The 19,963-nt window shown below is 40.3% G+C and overlaps 1 protein-coding gene across 5 annotated transcripts in view; it reads right to left on the bottom strand.

Moving 5' to 3' along the window:
* Positions 1 to 8,849: 8,849 nt before the first annotated feature.
* The window catches only part of ITGB6 (integrin subunit beta 6), a 125,381-nt gene continuing 114,267 nt past the window's right edge, over positions 8,850 to 19,963 (bottom strand). For all 5 annotated transcript variants that reach the window (XM_059927965.1, XM_059927963.1, XM_059927964.1 and 2 more), the window contains 2 exons: positions 16,808 to 16,974; positions 8,850 to 11,004 (listed from right to left, as the gene is read on the bottom strand). In XM_059927965.1, coding sequence (XP_059783948.1) covers positions 10,906 to 11,004; positions 16,808 to 16,974 — 266 coding nt within the window. In that variant the 3' untranslated portion in view covers positions 8,850 to 10,905. The remainder of the gene's footprint in view (positions 11,005 to 16,807; positions 16,975 to 19,963) is intronic.

The following is a 19,963-nucleotide window of genomic DNA, read 5'->3' on the forward strand; positions in this document are numbered from 1 at the left end:
CCTCCCTCCCCCCCCCCCCCCCCCCACCGGTAGCAAAGACCGCTGCCTTGTCTTGCCCACCATCTGACTCACTGGGTAGGGTGTTGCTCCAGGACCTTGCTTCAGACATGTAAGATTCCCTCCATCCATTAAACCACTGATGTCTCTGTCACTGACTCCGGGCTCTTTCTTCAGTCTTGAGGCTGGGCAAATAGAGGGCTTGCGCAAAAGCCTGCGGGATACAGCCCAACAGGGACTCACCTTGTTTGTTTCCTATATCTCAGGGATAACTGCCCTTTAATGCCTGATGTCCATTGTCTTGAAAACCATTGTTTCATGTATTTTATTTGTTTGTTTTTGTTTATACACGTGGCAAGGTAAATCTGGTTGGTCCCCGTTACTCTGTCTTTTTTTGAAAGCAGAGATGTCTTTTTTTTTTAGGGATATTTTTTCTCACATCTGCATTTGACCTTTAGATGAGGGGAAGCAGGAGACAGGAAGAAAACACTAGCATAAGGAACTCTAGAAATCTGTAAAATAACATTTTTTTTCAATGGCTTATGACTCTGCTTGGTTTTTTCCCAAGGAGTATGTGTGGTGTGTGTGTGTGATTAGTACATACAGTAATGCATTTCACACTTAACTAGAATGAGTAGACTTCAGAACCAATGAGTAAACAAAAAACAAACCAACCAATCAAATCTGAGCAGCCAAGTTAGATGTAAAATCTTAGAAGCATGTTACTGAAGTGTCTGGGCTAAAAAGTCTGTGTTTTTAAGGGTACGAATGAACTTATTTACAAAACAGAAGTAGAGTCATAGATGTGGAAGATAGGCTTATGGTTACCAGGGGATAAGGTGGGGGAGGGATAAATTGGGAGATTGGAATTGACATATACACACTACTATATATAAAATAGATAACTAATAAGAACCTGCTGTATAGCACAGGGAACTCTACTCAATACTCTGTAATGGTCTATATGAATTTTTAAAAAAAAAGAGTTGATATAGGTATATGTATAACTGATTCACTTTGCCGTATACCTGAGGCTAACACAACACTGTAAGTCAACTATACTCCAATAAAAATTTTTTAAAAGTCTGTGTTTCATTTAAGAAGAACACTTCAGACACATAGTCTTGTGAATGATTCTAACATTGGGATATCAGGTTTCCATCCAATTTCACAGAAATGGTATTTGAAGGACAAGGGGCTGCAGTAGGCATTCACCCTGGGAAGCCTGATGAGGGGTCCCTGCACTCCAGCAGCCATCCCGTTCCAGACCAGGGCATCCTTGTTTCCGAAGCATCCGGTCCATCTTAGGCAGTGCAGGAAAAACACTGACCAGGTCTTCCCTTCACCTTTCTTTTCCTAGGCTCCATGAAGACCATTTGCCTTCCATTAGCATTGTCTTTCCTCAGACCATAGAGTAGAAAGTACCATCAACTGTCTTGTATCTTTCTTATAGAAATCACATTCCAGCCCTTTTCTAGTTCTCTTATTTCTATTTATGGATAGCCACATTTTCCTGAGTCACTTATTCCAAGATGGTCTCTTGGGTTATTTCTGCAAGGGGTTAATCATCTCCATTTGTGCTGATTTTCACTAGTGTCATTTCCAGAGTAATTTAACTTCCAGTTCTGGGGACAGCACACTCGCCCTCTGTGGGCTGGATAAAGGGATGCTGTGCTTAAACCGAATTACCCAGGCAGCGCGACAGTACTTTCTATACCATTCCACTCCCTCCAGTGTGATGAAATACTCTGCCTTCCGGTTTTTTTCTCTGGTCCTTTGCCTTTAATTGTGTTCCCTGAGGGGGTTGTGTGACTCACCTACGTGAGCTACAGAAAATCTGCATCTCTTTTCACTACATCTTTTATGTTTTGACTGTGCTCTCTATTCAGGCAAATTCCAGTTTATTAGTAAGAGCAATTATTTTCAAGAAAGGTTAAGCCCAAATCTGAACTGGTCCTGGCTTGTTAGCTTGAGTGTCTTAAAAAATGAAATCTGAAACCTGTTACTTGTGTTCGTTATTTATCATAAATAGTTGTGGCTTTGTTACTTCCATCAGAATTCTTAATTTTGCCTATAGGTCCTCCCGACCTACATTATTCCTCTACTCTCTGTCTCCCACCCCCCAATTTTCCCTACTGCCTTCCTGTTTCTCAGAAAAGCCTGCGATTTGTTTTCTGGGCTGCCCCTCGTGGGGGACTGGCTAGGGAAAGGACTAAGTGAGAAACATTATTCTGAAATTATTTTTAGAGCTGAGCAATGACCTCTACGGGTGTACAAATGTCAATCTGAGAAATGTTGCCCGAAATTGGTTTTCCTTTGTCTACCTCCATAGCAGATATGTCTGTCCTTTGAGTCCCAAACCCTTCCAAGTGTCAGCACCCAGTGGGTTCTGAATAAAGTCTTTTTAACATTGAGACCCGAATTTCGCTGGTGGTATTTTTCATCATGGTACCTAGAAGACTTAAGGGACCTCTTCTGAGGTTCATGTTCACCTCTAGCATCTGGGGATCCCCAGGGGGCACGTCCCATGCCCCATGGCAACTTGGTGGTGCTCCTTCCGGCAGCTGCCTACATGGCACCACACCCAGGCCTGGAACATCACTCCAGCTCCACTGCCTGAGCTGAGTATGTGCCTCCAGGCCCCGCTGAGGCTCCCGTCACCCAGTGTGATCCCTCCTGCTTCTCACCTCCAGGCTCTGCTCCACAAGCAGCCCCGGCAGGGCCTGTTCCATGATGGCCACTCACCTCTGCACCACAGCTGCAGGCTCTGCCTTCCCAGCCAACAGAGACCATCTGTCTTCCTTTTGCCATTTGGAGGCAGCTCCTCTCTACTCTGTTCCTGTCTTCAAAGGGGCCTCACAATAGGCCTCAGGGTTTAGCAGGTCAGACTTCAGTTTACACAGAATTCTTTTAAGGGCTGGTTTAAGAAGCTGTCATCCCCATATACTCAGAACCAGCATTCTCCTCTTACAGTTTGACCCTTGTTCTGAGTTATCTAGCTCATGGTATCAGAGACTTTTCTATGTTATTCTTTTTCACGTACTTCACGGTTTTTCCGAAATTTGTCTTCTGTTTTACCTCTTCCCTTTATATATCCCCACTTCTCCAATTATACCTAGACTCCAACCTTGGATACTCTGCTCTTTTTGACAGAAGGGATTATTGGAGGCACTCCGTTAATAAACACGGCTATCATTTCCTGCATATTTATTGAGTGTATATGTCAAGTACTTTAATATATTGTTTCATTTAATTCTCACAACAACCCTAGGAAATAGGTGAGAATACATGCAGTAGTGACAAACAGAAGCAGGATGAGGACAGGAGTGTCTGTCAGATTGTTGCCTCTTCCCTGTGAACTTCTCAGTATGTGAAGTTAGACGCATTAAATATTCACACCCTGTTACTGCCTACATGTAAGTCTAGGATACTAAAAGGTAACTTTGTGTGCCAAGAAAGTTGCTTTGCAGCTGCAGCATAAAAATTACTATGTATCCTTTCCTGCGTCCATCTGGAACTGAAGTCATTTTCAGGTTTTTTAATTAATCAGAGTTTTATTAAAGCATGGGCTGGTTATCTCTTAAAATGAATATTAGATCTGAATAAACCAAATAATGACTGAACATGACCAACAAATCCTCAGAAGAAAAACAGTGTATATTTTTCTTGCCTTTATGACAAATTCATCTCTTTTATTATTCCCGGTGTTTTTAATCTTCTTTTATTTATATTTTTCTTCTCCAATTCCATCTTCTTAGTAAAAGTGTTTCCAAAATCTGACACACTTCTTGAAATCAATGAAATAGACATTTAATATACCAAAACTATGCAAGATACATTTAATAGCTAGTCTGCTTAATTTAAATGTTCATTTTCCCACTGCAGTGTTTATAAAACTAATAGTATTTTGTAGAGAATATAGTAGAATATAGTCATTTATTACAGGAGATGAATAAACAAATAAAAGAAGCATAGTTTTTATTTTTAAAAAGTATGAAACGAAATAGTTGTTAATCAAAGGAGAGAATTATGAAATAACTGTTAAGTTTATTAGTAGTATTAAGAAGTGTTTTTTTGTAAGACATTTCATAAAGGCGATGACAACTTTAATTTGAGCACTTTAAACACTGTAGCCTAAGAAGAACTCTTGAAAGAAGTTTTAAGCAAATGGTAATCATCACCTTTAGTATTTCAAAGACTAATCACAACTTGTATCTCCACTAGCTTGTTTGGGGAAACAAACAAACAAACACAACAAGGGCTTCCGAATTACCCATACTGGAGAGCCATTCCTGCCACAGTCATTACTATTTTCTGATTTCTTTTGCCATCACCATCAACCCAGCCCCACTCCTGCCTCTCCTTTCTAATTAATTAGCTAGCAAAGTGGGGCACTCGTCCACTTTTCCCTCCAAGTTCTCTGTCTTGCTGCCCAGGCTGGGCCTCTCTGAGGTGCCGGACGAGGGCTTGCAGGTGTTGGCTTCTGCTGGAGCAGCCCCGAGGGTGGCCGGGGGGCAGTGAGCAGAGCAATGTGTGCACTCAGCAAGGACTTACAGGAAGACAGAGGCTCTCCAGTCAGATAACCAAGTCCACCCACTTAGCGTAAAACACCAGCGTCCCACAAAACGCCCCTATGGATGTAGAAGCCTTTGCTGCTGAGAGAAGTTTCCTTGACATGTCAAGACCCCTACCTCCAAAACATCCTAAACTTTCCTGCCAGAACTCACAATGTGAACATCACATGTGTGCATAGTGGCAGCCCTCTGAGGTATCTGACTTAAAGGGTGACAGGCAGGGCTCTAGAAGGAGAACTGAGCTGGACACGCCCCACACTCATGCTCAGGCTGGCTAACTTGGTTGGTTAGAGTCTGATGCCCTGAAAGGGTCTTTACTTTATAGCTAGATTGATCATAAGCCTGCAGGTAAGCCTACGTGGTTCAGGGCAAATCCATGATTACATCTGGGAAAGCAACTCTAAGACATATCCTACCAGATGCAGATTAGTAGTAGCGCCTTTCTTGGCATACAGAGGAAGGGGCAGAGCCAAAGGTGAGCACTGCCATTGACCTTCAGGATAGGATGGTGTTTAAGACTGAGGCTTCAGAGTGAGATGTGCTCAGGTCAAAATCCTGCCCTTGTATATATGTCCATGCCACTCTCTCACTTCGTCCCAGCTTACCCTTCCCCCTCCCCTTGTCCTCAAGTCCATTCTCTACGTCTGCGTCTTTATTCCTGTCCTGCCCTTAGGTTCTTCATAACCTTTTTTTTTTTTTTTTTAGATTCCAGATATATGTGTTAGCATACGGTATTTGTTTTTCTCTTTCTGACTTACCTCATTCTGTATGACAGACTCTAGGTCCATCCACCTCACAACAAATAACTCAATTTTGTTTCTTTTCCCTCAGCTTTCTGAATGCCAGTTTCCCTCTTAGTAAAGTGGGGAAAACAATACAAGCCTAAATACAATAAGATACATAACATACTTTACATAATGCTGGTTATGGTAAATAATCAATGAATGGTGGCTTTTATCATTATTATGTCCTTAACTGGGATTTATAAGACAGTAGAGCATGGTGGTTAAGAACATGGATTCCAAATCCAGAGTTCAAATCCTGGCTTCAAAGCTTGCTAAGTTCATGACCTGGGCAAGTTACTTAATATCTGTAAAACAGGAGATACTAATAATACCATTCCAAAGGATGGTTGTGAGCTCTGTATAAATGGGCATATAAAAAGCTCTTGGAACAGTAAATGTTACCTATTTTTATTAACAATGTAAGTTATTTAATGCTAGTAAGTTACACCTATTAAAATAAGAAACAATAAATACCTCCATTAAAATAATAGATGTATCTAATAAGATACATCTATTAAAGTAAGGAAGAAATATATATGTATGTATATATGCACACAAACACGCACTGATATTAGGTCTAGCAAAGCCAGTTGGATGAAAAAAAAAACCACAGTGACTTTTTCCCCAGTCAGTTATTGACAAACAGTGGAGTTTCATGATGCACTGTCTTTCAATGTTGACCTGGAACTGGGTTGGCTACTATACAAGGACCATGAATGTAAACACATTTCAGGCTAAAAAAGCATATACTGTTTGAGCAGTAAGTCTCCTCATTAAACGTGTACCTAGAAATCGCAAAGATCAGATTGAAATTTCAAACTGACCTAGAACTTCTGTGGGATTTGTAAAGCCTTGAAGTTGTTCACAACACCAAAGAGCATGTGTGAGTCTAACCTGTGCCTTCCAGGGCCCGGTCTCTTCCAGGGTCTAGCTCCGGGACAAGCTTAAGAGAGGAAGAATTCCTAAGTTGCCCATGCTGCTCGCTCTTTGCTGGTTGTGCAGCCAAGTGGGAGAGAACAGAAGATCACATATTTGACCCTTCGCTCAGCCTAGGGTGATTCACATTTGGAGGCCTCTAAAGCACAAGGGAGGCGGCATTTAGCAGCCTACAGCCCACATTTAACAGCCTACAGTCCACAGCTCAGAAGAATTCATATGTTGGCCCAAGTAGTGAATATTGGACCACCGTCCACCATCCTGGCCTCATGTAAAACTCCACTCATTTAGTACTAGAGCATCCTAGCCCAGCTATTAAAAGAGGCCCCGACCACTTAAGTTCCCTTGCTTTTTAGCTGTGTTGGCTTGAGTCTGCTGCTGTATAATGAAATTTAATAAAAGGGAGAATTTCTATTTATCACATTTCATTTAATCCATTTCCCATTCCCTCTGAATAAGGGGAACGAATAATGAATTTTTTTCCCATTTAGATGTCCATAAAATGAGGCTGATATAAAACCATTATGAACAACATTGAAATAAATTTACCCTCTTGAGAGATCAACTTTCTCCTGCAGTTAAAGAATATTATTGGTGGGATCGCTTCTCTCGTATCATGTCCCTTCAAGAAGTGCTGGAAGAAATGGGTGTGGAGAGGCGAGGAGAGTGATTCAGAGGACTCTTGCTTGCTTTGGGAGGATTCGGGGTCTTCCATTTGGGGGGGTTGCACCAGAGTATTTCAGGGCACGATTGTTTCTGGTGTTGAGGAGGGTTAAACCTGAACCAGATTAAATGCGCCACGTGGGCTCAGCTGAAATCCCCATGGTGCTGGGCCGTCTCACTCTTGCCTTGGAGCCCTGCAGGATGCCTTCGTCAGGGGAACAGCAGGCCCCAACGGATGCATACATTTAAAATGAATAGCCAACCACTCCCACCCCCATGTGTCTCATTCTCAATATCGCCCAGAGTTGCTGTCCCCAAAACTTTCTCTTCCCTTTCCCCCAAAAACTTCCTGCCTCTTCCCCAAACCTAGCTGGGGAAACATTTTGTTTCTTTCCCCTCCTCTTAATGGCTCAACTCAGATCGACTTATTCTTGCATTCTTCTTGTAACATTTCTGTTTTCTTAATTACCCAGGTTTAGCTGCCACTCTGGACTTGGGCACAGGACTTGTTGTGGCCCCCGACCCCCGGGGAGTTAGGTGGAAGCTGGGGCTCTACCCTGAAGGGAACTGTGTGAGTAGGTGTTGGAGCGACTCCCAGCTTAGACCCAGGGAACAGGTGGAGCCAAGTGGATCTGGGATGTGTGTAAACTGGATCCAGTACCCTGATAGTGTATATTTATTTGTTTATTTTCTTCTCCCCGACTTGGGAGCATAGGGATTGGTTATCTTGTTCATTGCTGAATCCATATTCATAAGAAATGTGTCTGGCATATATTAGGTACTCAACAATACTGATTGAATGAATTTATTGAGCCCCTGCTATGTGTTGGGGATTGTTATAGTTGCTAGAAAAGACAGGAACTGCCACCATCTAACAGATGGAAAAACTACGGAGAAAAGTGACTTTCTCAGGGCTATTCAAAATGGAAGCAGTTTCTGGATTTCCAGACATCTGGCCTTTCGTCTACAAGAAACAGCTTGTTTCTGAATATTAGCATGCTTGACTTGACTTCCCCTGTCTTTTTGTAAAGATAGGGTCTTTCTGAGAGAAAGGATTTTTTCTAAGCTGACTCCTTTTGTGAGCATTTGGTCTTTCTCTGCTTAATTTTTCTGATTTGGAAAATGAGCATGGCATCATGGAATCTATTGGGTTGGCCAAAAATTTCTTTCGGGTTTTTCGCATAGCATCTTACAGAAAAACCCAAATGAACTTTTTGGCCAACCCAATACAAATGGATGCCCAGGAAGACAGAACTACCTGACTGTATTAGTTTGCTGGGGCGGCCATAACAAAATACCACAGACTGGGGAGCCTAAAAATAAGAAATTAATTTTCTCACAATTCTGGAGGCCAGAAGTCCAAGATCAAGTTGTTGGCAGGTTCTTCTGAGGTCTCTCTCCTTGGGCTGTAGATAGCCGTCTTCTCCCTGTGTCTTTATGTGACCTTCCCTTCCTGCATGTCTGTGACCTAATCTCTTCTTATAAGGACACCAATCATACTGGATTAGGGTTACCTCATTGTAACTTAATTACCTCTTTAAATTTCTTATCTCCAAATGCAGTCATATTCTGAGGTACTAAAGGTTAAGACTTTAGAATGTGAATTTGGGGGTGAGAATCACAATTCAGCCCAAAACACTTACCCTAAAGAACTTGATTTTACAAAATGTGAGGTAATGTCCAGGCCTGTTTAAAAACCTCGTGATGTCAGTGTTGTAAACATGCAGCAAATTACAGCCCACGCCCTGCTGTCTCCTGCCTTTGGTGGCTGCCTTTTCTCCTTGGCCCCAGACTGAGACCAGCAAGGCGATCAGAACAGGTCACCCAGGGATCCAGAAATACAAGAAGAGGGTTTTGTGCCAGGTAAATAAAAGGAATTATCATTCATCTAAGGTTCATTGTTTAAATTACCACGTTTATTTATGTCAACACAAAATACAATAAAACAGCTTACAAAAAACCCATTTTATCATCACGTAACATAAATCTTCAGTGAACAGAAGTACTACTGCTAATGTTTTGGCCTTTTCAAGGTCCAGCCTTGGGTCAAAACAGTATTCAGAGAAATAGCAGATTCTTTTCTACCTTCCCCAATATACACACAAAGGAAATTTATATATTCTAAAATCCCATTCCAGTAATAATACAAAAATATCACATGTAGAGATGAATACCACTATTGTGTCATTGGTATTGCAACTTCCTTCTTGCTCTAGATTTCCCACGACCCTGAGCTTCAGTCAGGAACTTATGGGTGCATCAGCCCTTCAGGTTTCCCAAGTGATTAGTAATTCTTTTAGTATAACTGTATACTACCCAAGTGTCTAATTTACCTGAGTTATTTAGAAACCTGAAAAAAAAAGTCTCCAAGTGATCAAATGTGTACCAAGCTAACTGATAGAGTTGAAGAGACTTACTGTAGATTAATCTGTGCCAGTTCAGTGGATAAATATAAAGCCTCCATTACCTAATGAAGTACTCACCTAGTAAAAGGCTTTACATTACAATTTACTCAAAGGTAATAAACATTGCACAAAAGTACAAGACCTCACCTACATTCCAGTAGTTTAAGTGCTATTTGCTTAGTCACTACATTATCAAACAAATGGTAGTTATCACTTACCTAACAAAATCTTTCTGTCATTTCACTGATAAGAGTCAGTCTCACCCTGTGGAAAGAAGCAATGGCTTGGAGCTAGAAGACCTCAGTTCTGGACCAGTTCTACCCACTCTCTGAGGCTTACTTTCCTTATGAGGATCAAATGAGATGAAAGTGTTTTGTAAAGCAGTATTAACCATAAAAAATAATATTCTACAGAGTTCATCTCTTCAATTAACCTATGGATCCCTAATTACCCACATGTGTTTTGCAAGTAAAATCTTACTTTTTAAAGTAACATATTCACCATATGCAACTGAAATGTGCAAGCTGTGCTATGTAAATGAGAAAAGAATATAGATTTAAATAAGCCTATTACTCATGAGAGACTTGTGTACTCTTGATGTGTTTGATTTAAAACCACTAAAAATTTTATTCTGTTTAACCCGTGGTCCTTTTGTATATTATTGGAGCTCTTTTTGAATAAGCTATCTAACCATTTAAAGTAAATTTTTTAACAAGAAATTAAAACTTTCACATGACATTTACAGGGTTTACATGACTGTGAAACTGAGTAAAATGGGTTGAGAAATATAGAAGGAGTAATAGTTTGAAAACTCAGGGTCAATAGGGAAACTGAGTATAGAAGTTTATTTTCAGGTAATTAAACATAATCTAATGATAGACTTGTTATTTTTGTTTTTTTACTGGTGACTTCCTAATTTATAAATTACTTCTTCTTCATCTGTAAAACAAAATACTTGACTTTTGGGTACGTTCAAATCCGCAGAAATTATGAACACTTCATTTTCATTCTTACACGTGGGACAGGTTTGGAAGAATTGCATCCTACGGCTGAAATAAAAGTCAGCATCTCATTTTTCATAAATTAAAAAAAAAATCCTCTTTTAGGAAAGGGCAGATTTACTAAAAGTTTAGAATTCATTGGCAAGTGTGAGTATATAATGTGAGCATATGGACTTTGTGACTTTGCTGAGACAAAGACCTCAGGTATTCCTGCAACAAATGAGGTTCTAATTTCAAACGTTTTTCAAATGCAAATCAGGCCCCCATGAATCATTTTGATGATTTTTTGAGGCATTAATGCAACAGAGTTAGTATTCCTGAAATGATCCCCAAAGTCACCCCTTTTCTAAGGATATTTCTCTTCTTGATTATTTTGAACCTGCCAACATAGTCTCTAACCTTCACACAGAGAATGACTGATCTCCAAATGACCTATTATTATCTTAAACCAACCTCATTTTGAAACAACAAAGAAAGAAAAATTAAATAGTGCATTAACATTTCATATCAGTGAAACAGACTTTTTTCCGTGCGTAAAGTAGTTCTATCCATCCGTGGAAAGGTCTACCTTTTGTTTTTCCCTGTGTTTATAGGTTACATTTTTAAAGGTACTGGTGGAGCCTCTGTACAGTGGATTGGTTCCCTAAAAAAAAAAAAGGTCCACATGAAAGTATGTATATTATGTTATTACATGGTTTTAATATAGCTAAATCATTTCATTGTATATTACAGATTGGAAGATGAGAGTCAGGCTCAATCTTGAAAGCCATTTGAATAGTTTTGATTAATTTGATATGTCATAATCTTAGCATTTAAAAATGTATACATCTTTATTTTTTTTATTATGAAGAGCCAGTCCCATGCGTGCAACCTAGAAATCTTACCCTTTTTGGAAATGCACTAAATCATGGATAGAAAACAAGACTTTGGCTGTTTTGGTCACTGCTGTTTTACCAGAGCTGAAAATAGTTCAGCTAGCTCACAGTAGGTACTCGGAATTTATTGAATGAATAGAATGAACCAAAAGGTGACCCAAAAGTGAAATGTAAAAAATAAAAATGGGAAAAGTGAACTGGTAGAAGCACACAAAGATGAACGACATAGTATCCGCCTTTAAGAAATGTGTTGCTGGTGAGAGGCATCAAACAAGGGCACAAATAATCTTGCTAAAATGAGACCAAAATTCAGAAAGAGTGACAACTAGCTGCTTGAGAGAAGCAGGGAAAGATCCCCAGGACAGCAAACACCTGCTGTGGATAGTAAAAGAATTCAGTGGCTTTTCCTTACTAGAGAATAACAGTGTGGGAAGGAGGGAGTCACAAGAGACTGACATGTGGGACGCTGGGCTCATGAAGGAGTACAGGTCCCAAGGCAGGTTAGGCAAGACAGCTTTGCCCTTGGGGCAATAGAAAGGTTGCGTGTCAAAGCCTGGATAATTAGGTTGTGCTATTTGGCTGTAGATGTGATTCCAGGTGCCGTCACCAGGACCAGAAGGACCAAAGCTCTCTAGGTGTTTGGAGAAATGTCCAGCCTGATCCTCCCACTTCTCTCCTTTGGTTTCATTGTTCCAGGCAGGAACAATGTCTGGGTAAGGAGCAGTTTCTTCCCTCCCATTTCCCAAGGTCGACCACACAGGCTTCGGCATCAGACAGTCTGGGTTTCAAGGCAGCTCCACCACAAAACCTTACTTAAGCAATTCCGAGCTTTGGCGTCCTCATCCATAAGAGAGATTACCAAAGTGCCCACCTGGTCCATGAGGTAACGTACTTCAGCAGGTGCCTGGCACGTAGTAAGTGTTTAATAAATGCTGCCTCTTCTTATTAGTACTCACTTATAACTCTTCTTCACATTTGGAATTTCCTTTTCTTTTAGGTCCTAGAGAGGGTACTAAAGATATTTCCCCCCAGGGCTTTGGGACTCAACATTTCCAAGCCCATTTCTGAGTATTATGGAGTCTGGGTACCACCTCTAACCCTCCAAATTACTAAGTGTTATACATTCGTCTCCTTATCCCATGAACTGCGGAGATGGTAGCAATTTCTAGGCACAGATTTGAAAAAAACACAATTGTACTTGTCTTCTCAGTACATTTCCCTCGCCTCTCAGAAGAACTGAATAAAACTGAAAACCATTCCCTGGCCTCTCCCACTTGTTGCCCTTGGATTCACTGCAGTGTCTTCATTGTGAGGAAGAACCACACCTGCATCTGCTTCTACATTGCCCAGAGCCAGTGGCCTGACCTCTAACTGAGTAACATGTTACCTTTGTCCATGTGCCTTTGGAGAGAGATGCTATCTCAGTAATAAGGGCAAATAGAGAAGAGGTTACTTGGTGGTGGATGATGAGTGAAGGCCAATTGACCATATTGCTTCTACTCCTGAGGTCAGCCTGGATAATCATGAGGACCCTACAGTCCTTATTTAGTCCTACTACAATAAGAACTTGAGATTTGGAGGATGTAGGGCAGACTGATGTGGTCTTAGATGCAAGTGGAGTCTTGTTTGCAAATAAAAATCATGGGTAGAATTCTATTAACTTTAAGAGATTGCAAGCTATTAAGTTTAAGTTGGCTACAGAAGAATAAAGGACTCAGCTGAAGAGGAAAGATGGAAAAAGTAAGATGTGTAGGCTGGGAATGATGGGTGGGGTACTGTCCTGGAGGAATAGAGGGACTTAGGAAACAGAAAGGACACTGGGTTAAGAGTAAATAGTCTGTGAGCAGGGTCAGGGAAGATCTTTGTAGGACTAGGAGTTCTGTTGTGGGCCCCATCCCAGATCATGTCAAACATCCCACATCCCACACTAAAAATAATTTATATGCACGACAAAGGAGGTGCCTTGAGTTGCAACTGACTGAATACACAATGCTATTTTGAGGACATTTAGTTGAATGTTTAATTTTGATTATGCAGTTTTCATTCTGTGTTTTGAAGCAACTTTGTTTATCAAGGTCTACAATATTTGTGGGGGGGGGGGAGCATCTCTTGAAAAGCTAGTTATAGGGCTTGGGCATGCTAATAGGGGTGAGGGATGAAGCAGATCCCACCACAGTAGGAGGGTAAGGTGGAAGCTTAAAAGTGGGGAAAGAGCAAGTATACATTGTCAGGGGGCAGTAGTGTTTCCTGGCCTCAGCTGATGATCAGAACTCAGGAGAATGAGCTCAAACAGGATTCTGTTGGCAGGAGAAAGTGTGGCAATGTCCCACACAGCCTCCTCTAGTGCCACGTAGGTGGCAACCTCCCTACCCAGGATTTCCAGCTGAGACACATGTTTGGGTCTAGCTCCATTTCGGGTGGGTCTGCACTCCTGCACTGTTTAGACAAGGTCAGGTTTCCCCCAACCATCTGGGCTGACCAGGCTGATTCCCCCAGGAGTCTGGGGGTTGCTAATTTAGGCTGTGGATTTTACAAAGGCAATGGCACATTTTTAGAGCTTGAAAAAGTGGTAATAAGAAAGCTCTCTGTCACGACCCACAGCTCCCTTAATGATTGCCTAACTGCCAAACGCAGACCTGATTTGCTTAGCACAGTACAAAATCAATCCATGACTGCAACGAATGTCAGACTGAACATTTTTTTTGCCTCTAGTTAATGACTTGTCATCCTAGAAAAAATGTCTAATCAAAAATGGATTTAAATATCTTCCCTTTGTGTTTTCATAAAGAATATGGATGGGGGGCGTTATTTCTAAAAGCATAATAAAAGGTAACCTTTCTTCATGGCTACGATGAATGAAATGTTTCAGGAGGCAAGAACAAAGCTCTTTCTCATCCTGAGCTCTGTCACCTTTAGAGTCTAATGGGGGCCTAGGGGTCAGAGGTCCCACTACTGTCCCCGGAGATCCCCAGGGGTCTGAAGACCAAATTCAGCTCTTCAAGAAGAAATAGGTTTTAGATAAAAACAAAATCAAATCGAGGACCCCAAAATGGATGCACTGAGCAATATTCTTTTTTTTTCCAATAGGACATATTAGTGAAATTTGAATTGAGTTATTTGAATTAAAGCTCTTTTGCATCCAAGTGAATAATTATGACCCAGTCATTATCTAGTCCAGAACATCAAACACTTGTTATTCAAAGAAACTCAATTTAACAGGGAATAATATTTTTCTTTTATGCTTTTATCTGTTTAATGCATATTTTTGTTCCATTTTAGGTGAAGAGACAGCAAAAATTCAGCATTTGAATTTCAGTCATGTTCTACATCCTGAGGGAAAACAAGTCATGTTTTGGGGGAAATTAACTGTTAATTAAAATGTTATTTTAAAGATATTAATCATTTGTCAGTATTCATGCCTTTGTAGGAGAACATGAAAATATGCTGGTTAGTAGATACACATCACATAATTGCCCAAGCGCTTGTTTGTGAACACCTGCCTATTCTTTCTAGGAGGGTCAAGGCTGTGCTTGGAAGAAGAGGCTGCAATTAGGATTTCAGCTCCACTATGGACCAACAGTTTGGGAAGTCTCTTAACCTCTCTGAGCCTCAGTTTTCTTACATTCAAAATGGGAGTGTCAAGACTACTTCACAGGGCTCGTGGTTGTTGAACTAACTGCTGCTATTGTGTTTTGTGCCAACTTAATCACATTCTTTTTTGTTTGTTTGCTTGCTTCTTTTTCAAATTCTTTTCCCATTTAGGTTATTACAGAATATTGAGCCGAGTTCCCTGTGCTCTACAGTAGGTCCTTGTTGGTCATCTGTATTATATACAGTAGTGCGTACGTTATCGTTACCAGGGGAAAGGGTAGGGTTGGGGAGGAATAGATTGGGAGTTTGGGATTGACGAGTACACACTAATCAGATTGTTTCGCCTGGTTGCCTTCTGACCCCTGCCAGGCAGTGGATGAGAGTTAAAAACAACATCTGTGGCCAGGGGGTCAGGTGAAGTTAATTGCTCTAACACTTTGGCCTCATAGTACTAGGTTCTAAGTCACCAAACTAACCTGTCAGGTTACATTTTTACCTTGTTAGAGATGGATACGTTATATCCTCATTGCAAATCCTCACTTGACATTCGTAAGGGTTTTGTTTAATTAGGAAAAATCCACACACACACAAAAGAAGAGGAAAGCTGTATCAAGAACCTCTGTAGACCCAGATTCAATAGTTATGAAGATTTTGCCACACTTGCTTAACTATCCCTGTCTCTCTCTCTTTTGGCTGAATTATTTAAAAGCAAGCCCAGCCTTCACTCCTTTTTCACTATAAACCTTAATTATTTTCTAGCAAAGCCTCATGCCGTTATCATACCTAATTGAATTAACCATAATTCCTAGCTATCAGTCTAATAACCAGTCTATATTAACTTTTCCCAGTTGTCCAAAAATATATATTAGTTAGAGTGTTCAAATCAGGATCAAAACAAGATCCATACATTGCATTTGGTTGTTCTGTCTAAAGGCATTTTTAATGGGAAGATAAAGTAGATAAAAATTTTCATTGTCCATTGTCCTGCACCATATATTATGGTTGTTTCAAAATAACTGCACAAGATATAAACATCCCTTATCAAGATAAATTTATCCAAAACAGAAAATTCCATTTGCTTTAGGTATTGAAGATATTATAGACCTAGAGAAAAAAGTGTTACCATCAATTTACTTGGGGAGATGAACCCAAAGGAGCATTGTATTTGCCTGTATTGCCTCCAGTGATATCGCTGTTTTTAGAATCAGCAATGTAAGATAATTGCTATCAGATAGCTGGACACACCATTAGAGAGAGAGAGATGAAATTAAAACCATGAAATTGTTTCTGTGGGCCTCTAGAAATGGAATTATCTCTCCTGTGGAAAAGAAACACAGAAAATTGGAGTCCTGTTTTGTGTTTGCCTACTGTGAAGAGGAGACACATAAATTACATTTATTGAGTACATATATTTAAAAGTTGATACTCTGGGGTTTTTTTTTTCAGGTAGCTGTTTAAAATTTATGTTTTTCAGAAAAACTAACTGGACGGTATTTAAAAAGTCTTCTTGACTTTGTAACTTATTATGAGTAATGAGTATTTCCATGGAAATTGGCATGAACTGTCATACTACTCATGAACATTATTCCACTAGCTCTAACAACCGATTTATGGAAATATTTAGATACAGCACCTAAACTTTATCAAATGGGTCCTGCAGGATCCTCCTGGTGGTAAAGAATAAAATGCATTTCCTTGATGTTCCTAAGTAGCTATACAGTATAAGGAGTTTCACGAGACGCTTCAGAGTAGGGGAAATCCTCATTGCACTGAGAGACAAATGTATGCTGTGAGGGCTATCTGGGTCCCAGATAATGGACAGAGGTCCCTTTGTCCTCAGAGCAGAACAGAAATCAGCTGTTGGGGACGTGGTGAGAGGAGTAGAGAAAGAACATGACATTCTAACTCTCCCAGCGCAGAAGAAAGCCGACATCCCATCTTTTGCACAGGAAAAGGAGTAGCCCCTAAGTGTGCACATACCGTTTGCCACTTGGCCTTTGACCTTTCTGCTTCAAATTTGGCAACTTCTTTCTGATCATGAAATGACACCAGCAGCTTCCAAATGCACAGTAGGACGACTCCAATGAGAAGAATAGCCAGCGAAACCCCCAACATGATCATGGGAATATTCGGAGGTTGTGGACAGTCTGTGGAAACAAAGAAAATTATATTAAGAAGATGGTGCAATTAATGTTTTGATGTAGCGAAAACACTTCTCATGAAATTTTCCAACCATACTTTTTCTCCTTTTGTAACATCTTTTGTTTTGCTGAATTAAAAAAAAAAGAGTTACTTGTTGAAGGGTAGCCCTATTCATTCAAAGTAGAACAAAAGATAAAGTAAGAGTTTGGTTATTCAAAGCAAATGAATAGACACTTGAATGGCTGACTCAAAAAGAATTCGAATTCAAAACAGTGACAATTAACACACATGGAATATTTAAAGGATCAATAAAAAGACTATAGTTTACTAAAGATGGTCTCTTCTGGGTATATTATAAAGCAGAAATGGAACGTGTTCACACGAAAACACACACACACACTTACTTTTTCATGGATTTTCTTGAACCGTATAGGAGATTATACTCAATATTAAATACAACCAACCCCTGGGAAATATACTACTAAGGCTTCCTTTTTTAATATATAGACAGAAGACAATCATGGCTTTCAGTTTTATTTCAACTCTAATGCAGTGCCCTGGTGTCCTGGAAAATTCCTGGACTGGTTTCAGGAGAGGTGGGTTCCATTCCCATCTGACGGACAGTAGCTGCCTGAAACCATCAAGTCCCTCCATCTCTCTGAGCCCCAGTGCCCTCATCTGTAAAACAAAGATGTGGGACTTTAGTGTTTCCTTAACTTCCTGATAAGTTTAAGCCCAGGTGCTCATGCTTATTAAACCCACCCCTGAAATTGCTAGCCCGAACCCCTGAGATTCTGATTCTGTGGGTCTGGATGGAGCCACAAAGTTTTTATTATTAAAAGTATCCCAAGTGATTCTTATCTTCAGGGAAGTTTGAGGAATTAGGTGTTCTGTATAGTCCTTTCTACTTGAACATTCTATGAAATGTTATTTTGACTCTATTGATGATAGTAATATAATTTTGCAATTACTCAGTACCTTCTCTCATTGACAGCAGAATGACTAATAATCCTTGCAATATGCCTGGGAGATGATACATTTCTTAATGAAACATTATAATTAAGCTCCCCCTTTGCTTTCATGGGAGAAAAAAATCCCACACAAAAATTATCATTAAATATCTGTCTCCCTCTGCAAGAAGTGAGGCAAATCCATGGTATCTTGGGAGGAAATGAATCACGCTTAGTTTATCCTAACTCTTATTGCTTTTAGATATTTAATAAGGAGGGTTATACACACAGGACTAGTCATGCTGCTTTCAAGGTAAGATCTATAGCTGATCTGAATTTGAGCGGAACTAATGGCCCCCTAACAGCATGATGCCTGGCCTCACACACTTTTGTTCTTTGGCCAAAAAACCATGTAAGGAGATTATGCAGAAATAAGTAAAGGAGCTAATAAAATAGGCACTACAGTATGAAGATCTAAAGACTGTTTCTAGCATAGCAAATGAACCATGGCTGCTTCTAATAAGTTGGCAACACTCCTGCAAAGAAAGTGGCAGGCCTGTGTCAATGAGAATATATACTGGCTACACCTTTGACTGTGAAATGTCTGGGGTGGGGCATAGGACGTTCTTGCTCGAAGCAAGATGAAGCTTGCTGAGACCCTGCAGCCAGAACATGAATTAGGAGGGCTCTCCAGTAGGGAATAAATAATGGAGAAACAGGCATGGCCTGGTGGAGATAATTATTTTAAGAACTTAGAGTCATTGGGAATTAAACATTTCTCAAGAAAGCATTTGGGCCCAAACTCCAGAGCAGGTATTACACAACAGATATTTCCACTTCCCATACTCTCTTTAGTATTTCTTGAGATGCTCAGACTAAAGACATATTTGTAGGTGGGGCAAAAGGTTTTCTCCATCACTGTGTGCCGTCCAGGGTTGCCTGTTGAGTCTGGGTCAGCGCTGGGCCTAATTCTAAGGTGCTGAGTTTCTAATGCTGCCAATCTGGTTGCTCTGCCACAGGTGGCTATTGCTCAATAGTCACTAGAAATGTGACTTTTCAGAATTAGGTTTTGTGTTAAGTGTGAAATACTGATTTTTGAAGACTTGATATGAAAAAAGTAAAATATCTCATTAATAATTTTATATTGATTGTACACTGAAATAACAATATTTTGGATGCAATGGATTAAATAAAACCTATTATTAAAATTAATTTATTTTATGCTTTTTAATATGGTTACTAGAAAATTGAAAATTACAACGTGGTTTGCATAACATTTCTATGGGAGAGTGCTGAGCTGACATGGGAGAGTGCTGATCTGACCTATTTTGGGGATTCAGATATTTATGATGCTCGTACAGCCAGTGAGAGGCAGTATAGCACAGTAGTTAAGAGCACGGGCTCTGGGCCAAACTGCCTGAGATCCCCAATCAGGGCTGGTACTTAATTGCTGCAGGACCTAGCAAATTATTAACTTCTCAATTTCCTTACCTGAAAAATGGAAATAATAGCAATACCTGCTTTATATGGTTGTTGAGGGTGTTACATGAATCAATACATGTAAAACATATAGCATAACACCTGACATATGGTATTAGTAAGGGCTCAATAAATGAGAGCTGCTGTTATTATTATTATTATTATTATTATTATTACAACAAATGCACCCTTCTCGCTTTTCTATCCTCAAGACCTCAAGGGCTTGGAATCTCCAAGTTGGAAACTGTGGGTGTAACATCCACACGCATATCCCTGCTAGGAAGGCTCCCCAACTATCATTCACTGACTGCGGCTCTCATGAATGTGGCTGAAAGTTCCTCCGGAAAAAAGACGAGTGAAGCTCTCCCTGTGTTCACACACACACTGATGGTGACTCTTCTCTGGGTTTTTTTTTTTTTCTATATTCGTTTGGAGAATAATGGACATCGTTAACCTTCACATCCTCCTTTCTCATTTTGCCTCTTTTCTCTCCTTGCCTCCAACCGGCGGCCCTGGGATTCTCTGGTCTTAAAGCTGTGAGAGGGGACTACAGATTCCTGGGGAT

Source organism: Balaenoptera ricei, chromosome 7 (genome assembly GCF_028023285.1).
Source record: "Balaenoptera ricei isolate mBalRic1 chromosome 7, mBalRic1.hap2, whole genome shotgun sequence".
NCBI lineage: Eukaryota > Metazoa > Chordata > Mammalia > Artiodactyla > Balaenopteridae > Balaenoptera > Balaenoptera ricei.